The sequence below is a fragment of the Schistosoma haematobium genome, chromosome 1 (assembly GCF_000699445.3).
Source record: "Schistosoma haematobium chromosome 1, whole genome shotgun sequence".
Classification (NCBI taxonomy): Eukaryota; Metazoa; Platyhelminthes; class Trematoda; order Strigeidida; family Schistosomatidae; genus Schistosoma; species Schistosoma haematobium.
In genome coordinates this window covers 54365773-54373221 of record NC_067196.1, presented here as the reverse complement: position 1 = coordinate 54373221, position 7449 = coordinate 54365773, and the positions used below count along the sequence as shown (strand labels likewise).

At 31.0% G+C, this 7449-nt stretch overlaps 1 protein-coding gene across 2 annotated transcripts; it reads left to right on the top strand.

Annotated features, from left to right (window-relative positions):
- Positions 1-816: 816 nt before the first annotated feature.
- Positions 817-5994, top strand: GCNT1_1 (Beta-1,3-galactosyl-O-glycosyl-glycoprotein beta-1,6-N-acetylglucosaminyltransferase). 2 transcript variants are annotated; one of them, XM_051209088.1, is made up of 3 exons: positions 817-1687; positions 3405-3457; positions 3506-5994. In XM_051209088.1, the coding sequence occupies exons 1-3, from the start codon at positions 902-904 to the stop codon at positions 3912-3914; spliced, it is 1248 nt and encodes a 415-aa protein (XP_051074511.1). In that variant the 5' UTR covers positions 817-901; the 3' UTR covers positions 3915-5994. The 2 variants fall into 2 exon arrangements, with proteins under 2 accessions (XP_051074511.1, XP_035590177.1); XM_035733969.2 differs by having other exon boundaries at positions 3405-4244; positions 5462-5973.
- The last annotated feature ends 1455 nt before the right edge of the window (positions 5995-7449 follow it).

The following is a 7449-nucleotide window of genomic DNA, read 5'->3' as shown; positions in this document are numbered from 1 at the left end:
GAACAAATGTGAATGTAAAGGTAAGACATTATCGATTCTCAGTGATGAAAGTAAATTTATGCCTGATGGTGAATGCACACTGCTGAGGAGTCCCATACTAGACCGAAACGGCCGTCCACTGCTTTCAGGTTTTCCATGATGGTCTAGCTTTAATTGACTTAGTATTTCAACCTGTAAAATTTCTAAAAATCTTCACAAAACCACTTCTGATAATAATCATCAGCTCACTAGTGACTGACTTCAAGAGATACTTCTGGAGTTCTAGTGAGAAGCCGTTGCCAGTGAAGTTCAGCCAGGTCTGTTTCGAGTTATCAGCTCACTGAAGACAATGGTGTACGTTGGCGCAACTTCGTGGATTGGTTGAAGTTAGATATTAACACCGTTGAATTCCGGCTCAGTGGTCTGATGGTTAAGTGCTCGCGCGCGAAACCAGTAGGTCCTAGGCTTGAATCCCGCGGGGTGCGGGATCGTGGATGCTCACTTCTGAGGAGTCCCATACTAGGACGAAACGGCCGTCCAGTGCTTCCAGATTTTCCATAGTGGTCTAGCTTCAATTGACCCATGATTTCAACTTATATAATTCACAGTTAAATTAATCATTTATAAAACTTATTTTACAAATTACACACTAACAAAACATCAAAAATTAACCAATGAGAAACTTGGAAATATGTAGTTTTTATAATTATTAACTTATAATTAATAGACTCATCGAATGATTGCCCTCTATAGTGAGTGTATTAAGATACTTTATACTCAATTTATATTCTAGTGTGATTTGTATTATAAAATAGATTTTCTCAATAGCCAATATTTAATCACAAAATACAATGAAGATGTAAAAACATAATTTATTCTATTTCTATTTAATAATCCATTACAAGATACATATGTGATATCAATGAGTCCATTGAATACAATTTATCGTAGATTATTTATCAAAAAATTATATTATATTTGTTTATTTATTTTATTTATAATTATCCTATTCAATAAAACAATTAATAATAAAATAAATGAATTATCAATATTATATAATTATTCATTAACTTATCAAAATTTAGATATGAATTTGACAAATATTTGTGAATCATTTTTAAATATAGAACCAAATCAATTAGTTGCTAGGCAATATGAAAATTATTCAACAAAACAACATTTATTATATTCATGGAAATCAATGAATGATTGTAAATTATTTCGAAAATCATTTCAATATTTATTATGGATAAATAAAGAAGAATTAAATTATCCAATTGCATTTGCATTTACAGTTTATGAAAATATTGATCGTATAGCACGTTTATTACGTTTATTATATAGACCATATAATTTATATTGTATACATGTAGATCGTAATACATCAAATGAATTTTATCAATCTATAGTTGATTTAGCTAAATGTTTTGGTAATAATATTGAAATAATTAAACGTTCACATAGTGTTTCAGTGAAATGGGGTTATTTTTCTGTATTAGATTCATTTCTTAAATGTACTCAAATTATGTTAAATAATACAAAAATTCAATGGAAATATGTTATGAATATTAATGGAAAAGAATTACCATTACGTACTAATTGGGAATTAATTAAAGCATTGAAAGCTTTGAATGGAGCTAATGTCATTGGATGTACAACAAAAAATGGACCAAAGAAAAGAATTCCACGTAGAAAACCATCATTCAATGTGTGTTAAGTTTAAGTTTAAAACAATCTAATAAAATTCTAACATTACTTGACCGATAGTTTATACTAGTAAAAGCTAGTGATTACACAAAGTTTTAAAAATTAAAAAAAAATGACTTCAAACATTAAATGTTAACGAACAATCAAAGAAATCAATATATTTCTCAGTACCTATAACAAACAAATGACATCTTCCCATAAACTTAGTAGATTTACTTTTTATGGAAGTGGTATATGCTTGAACCAAATAACTTTAATGACAGATTAAGTTGTAACTTGGTTATTGAAATTAATATTGGTCAAAATTGATGATTAATAGTTTCATATGTCTTTTATTTAGTATTTTCTATCATTTTACTTCAGTCACCTCATGAAAAATGAATTTTTTACAAGAGACCTATGGTAACACATCCCAAAACCTACTAGACACTCAGGAGTTGATACTTTGTAATTATTTAGTTTCCATTATTGCTGTATGAAAGCCGTACCACTGACTTGTACAAACTAGTCTGAATATAGTAATATCAATGAAAATGAGTTATAGTTAAGATTTAAAACTTAAAGCAACAATGTATAAGTGTACTTTTATTCATTAAGATATTCTTTCAGACAAACTAATCAGGTGGAATATTTACCTAAGTAGTCGAACTAAAAACGATTCCATTCTTTAAAGTTGTTAAATAATTACTGTACGTATACATACATACGTTTAAAGAGACATAATTTTTATCAGTTGAATTGTTCAAGGCAGTGTAATATGAATTTTGTGGCTGAAGATTTTTAAATTGTCCTGATGGTGAAATAAATTATTTCGGGAACACTTATATTTAACAACTTTTTCCTGACTATTTATCTCCTCGTTTCTGTTACATAAAAATTTTATTTAACTTGTAAATTTCTCAAGAATTTCTATGAACGATATTGATTTCCCCAAATAACTCTTTTAACTACTTAGATTCAAGAATATCAGTTGACTTTTCTGAAGCAAGATGTTATTGTTTGATTTAATGAATTATGTTGATTAATTAATCAGTCATAATCGTGGGGAAAAAATAGTACAAACGATCTAAACTGACTATCTCTTTGATCTCACCGATCCTCAAGTAAATATAACTGATACCTAATAAATTTAGTTTATCTTCTTAACTGTACATGTAAGTTCAAACCTAAAACTTACATTTTCATCCTTATCATGATTTACTGACAGATTTAACACCATAGCGTGCCCGAATCAACCGTGTAGGCATTTTAAGAAATAAATAACAGTTTAATATCTTCCACTAAATCTATTGAGATGGTGGAGAAAATTTTAGCTCAAGTGGATGATTTTGATGGAGTCAGGTTCTCAGAGCTGAATGTTTCAGTCGTGGAGCTTTCATCGTTCTTCTGAACGACATTATCAGCACAAACTCCAGGTAGAAGTCTTCCACCTCTCCACGACTAAACCATCCAGCTCAGAGAACAAAACTCCATCAAAAAATAAATCTATTAGTTGTTAAACAATCATTCGATTTGAAGCATATACATATAGCGTTATTGATACCACAGTTAACAAAGCTATTCAGGGTAAGTATTTTGCGACGCAAATCTTTCCTCTATAATCACAAAGTAGACAATCCTGTTTTCTTTCACCACTTTTATCCCATTCAATTTACAGTTTATCTGTACCTTTTGTCATAATTGATTTAATTTAAATTCATCTTTTGGTACTTAACAAGGTTACATGGATAAAAGGAAGCTTTTTAGTTGCATTACGTAAAGAATTTGTCAGGTATGTACATACGAATCCCAATTCTATTGAATTATTAAATATTCTCAGAGAAGAACAACATTTAATGAAAATACCAGATGAAATGTTTTTCAGTACATTAGCTTATAATCCACAACTATTTGCCCCTGGTGCTTGTAGAGAATTTTATCCACCCAATGAAAATGATAATCAATCAACTTTCGTATCACGCTTCGTTATTTGGAAACCCAAAAGATGTGCTACCGGGAAAAGATATCATACAATATGTATGTTAGGTGTACAACATTTATACAATTTAACAAAACGTCAAGAGCTTTTTGCCAATAAATTTCATAATGGTTTCTATGATGCAGCTTATGATTGTCTTGAATATTGGATATTGAAGAAAATGAAGAACGAACGTTTAACGGGTAGATTAGATCCAACATTTAATCCTCAATTCTATGCCAATCTACATTGTTCAAAAAACCATGTATAATACCTTCGAGCTATGTTACTATGTTATATTATTTGTGTATTTGTTTGAAAAGTTTGTGAACTTTCAGTTTTTTATTGCACCATTCATTGTTTAAAATATCACTTGCGATTTGAAATACAGAAATGACAATATAATCCACACCAAGTATCATTTAGTACCCTTAATTGGACATGTCTTCTAATTATTTGACATTTCTGTCCTCTGTATGTTGAAAATTCACCCATTTGTGCATTGTTCCAAGTGCTATTGTACTGAACAGTATATTATTTTTGAGTGTAATCTATTCAATTCTAGTTTTGAAAGTGATTTTATCACAATTTGATGATAAAAGTAAGTGCTCTAAACTGCATTCAGAAGCAATGGATTTTATTATTTTCGTAAGTTTGAAATACTACGTAATTGGAAACCACTTATGATGACAATCTGTGTGTAAGTGGTCGCAGGAAATATGTACTTACTGTACGATAAATTTACAGGCATATGATACAGTGACTTATGCCATGACAATAAAAGAGAACATACCTTACATTTAAACTGTGTGTTCATAAAACGCTGGTAGACTACGACTTTGAAAAAAAAACAGAAAAACAAGAGATAACTACTTTTGGCGACATGTTGCTTTCTTTCTGTACTTCCTAGTTGATTGACTAAATTTTAATTATTGTTTTGTAAAACATCATTGAAATAAAATTCAAAAAGGCTGGCTTCATATATTTTAGAATGAGCGACATCACATCTGTCAAGGTTGATAATTATTGTCCTAATCAGCAATATTTTATTCTCTTTTTTTCAAAAATCAATATCGTTTGATTGATCACTGATCTAATGATTCTATTCTCCTGTACGTTTATCAAAACAATTAATGTTAAAATATATTTATCAGTCTAGACAAGTACAGTGGTCACTTTGTAGCGCTGATCATTCACTGCAGTGCATGAAAGCATCAGTGGTAATAATTAACAATAGATTAGTGAAACGAATAGTTAATTCAATTATAACAATTTATCTAGACTTATCTTGATAAATCAGTACACACGACTCGAAGTCATTAAGTGGGAATATTGTTGATACTTTCTCGATGTGAGATAGAGATCATCGGCCGAAAACATGTAAATAGTGCGACTCACTTCTATTATCTGAGGACTTTAATTATTTACAAGTTTTACTTAATTGATTATAAATATAAACAATGAAGTGAATGAACTTAATCTATTCAGATGTTTTCCTTGTTAATACAATACCATTTTGTGTTAGTTGAATTTAAAATAAGATCTATTCAGAGAAGATTACACTTCATTTCATTTTCAAGATTTTATCTTATCATGCCGAGCCATCTTTTCCCAATGATAATTTCCCTACCCATCTTTGTGATGAATATTCAAGCCCTTAACAATCAAACGACTATTAGTTCCCACGTTTAAGAAAAATTTTAGTACCATTGTTTTTGCGATGGTGGAGAATTCTGATGACTTCGGATTAAATGGCGTTTATCCTCACTATTTGGTCATTTTTTACTGGGTTCTCTGTTCAATATGTTTTAAATACAGCCAAATTATTTGTAACTTGGGTATATGAAGACCCAACACTATTTCGCGGGGGAGGATGAACCCAGAAAATTTGGCATCCGGTTATCAATTTCGGATCTTCAAAAAAGGGGAGGTGTTTTAGGACCCGATAAACATAATGAATGGTAACTTTGGGATCATTTTATGGACCAATACTAAACGTATATTTTTATTGTATAATTGTGATATGATGGAAAGAAAAGTCAATTTTCGACTGAATTACTCATCATGAGTTATATTCAATATTACATCCGTTTTCATTTAACATGAGAATCATTCAGTGTAGTATTTGATTGTTTTTCCAGTATAATATTTTTTTCTGTATAATATACGATATTCTTGAATTCACTCGACATGAACTATGCTCAGTAAGTGATTTGTTATAACTGAGTATGTGATCTAATCCTAATTATTAATCAAAATGGGTGTACAATCAATATATAAACCAGTGTATTTTAGACTATATTCGATTCATCGTTGTCATAGTGTTTGGGCTAATAAATCTTCACTTATACCAGTCTTGTGTTCTTACTTTCGCATCGTGGGAATTGTCGAGGTCCCTCGTTCCGAGTATAAGTGATCGGCGTTTTTCCGGCACAACAATTGCGACGACCGAATATAACAGGGTACGATAGTCACGTGGACCCCAACCAAGTAGTCTGCATCTACCAACATGGCTCAGATTATAAGTTAGTGACTTCAACGACTGACATCATGTTATAGTTTGGCCGCCCCATCACCAGTCAGTATTGCGCTTCATGGTAATCGGTGTTCAGGCATATGCAATACGTGACCCAACCATCTCAGTCGATGAAGATTCACAATCTTATCAACTGATTTACCGTCATTCCCTAATACCTTGAGTCTAACCTCACTATTACTTACCCAGTGATCCCAGCAGATGCGAGCAATATTTCTAAGGCATCTGTGGTCAAATACTAGTAGCTTACGAGTATATTCTACTCTTAATAGCCACGCTTCGCAATCGTAAATTGGAACAGGACGAACTGACGCTCAGTATACTCGTCCCTTAATTGCCTTTTATGTATGGTAGGGTGATCCATTTGTTGATTTCTGTACTTGACTTTGTATCTGATGATGCATTCGGTTGGTATTTTTTGATGAAGTTGGTTGGGTATTTCTATTTATTTTTCCGCGCTGTGTTGCAGTGTATCCTCGCCCTCTTGAACAAAGTCTGCACGCAGTCGAGGTCTACAGGACAAGTTATGAGACATATGTGAAGGAATTTGAACACTTTATTTCTACCTGAAGTTTGTGCTGATAATGTCGTTCAGAAGAACAATGTAAGCTCCATGACCAAACCATCCAACTCAGAGAACACAACTCCATCAAAATACCTTTGTTTATTCTTCCTCAAAGAGAACTCTTCGCTTAAACAATCTTTCTTATTTTATGTTATAATAGGTGTATTCCGTATACTAAAGTATTTAAAATAAGTGATTGTTGTTTAAATTCCCTTCACCTCTTTTCCATTTAATATTCAATTGATCTTATGATAAAAATAATGATTATTTGTCGCACAATTTGCACCTTTTGTATACCATTAGTTAGTGTGCTAAACCGTTTACATTCTATTCCAGTTGATGTTTAGTCATTTATTAATTTATTCACTATTTCTTACTAGAAATCACTTGAATTTGAAATATAAAATCAACATGATGAAAAATAATCTATTTGAAAATTTTGAACTATGAAACTTGAATTATCACACAAAAGTAGTTAAAATCTGTGTACCATTATCAGTTTAATCAACACTCCATTATAATCAAGTCATCATAACAGATATTACCACAATAAAGTGGATCAAAGTTCTCAGTATATTTTCAAAACTAAGCATATCTTTAAATCACCTATAAGCAATTAATTTAGTTATTTCTCATTAAATTAATTCATAGAAACCTAGCATCATTTTTTTCCGTGAAAAATGTTGATTAGTCAAAAGTCTAAAA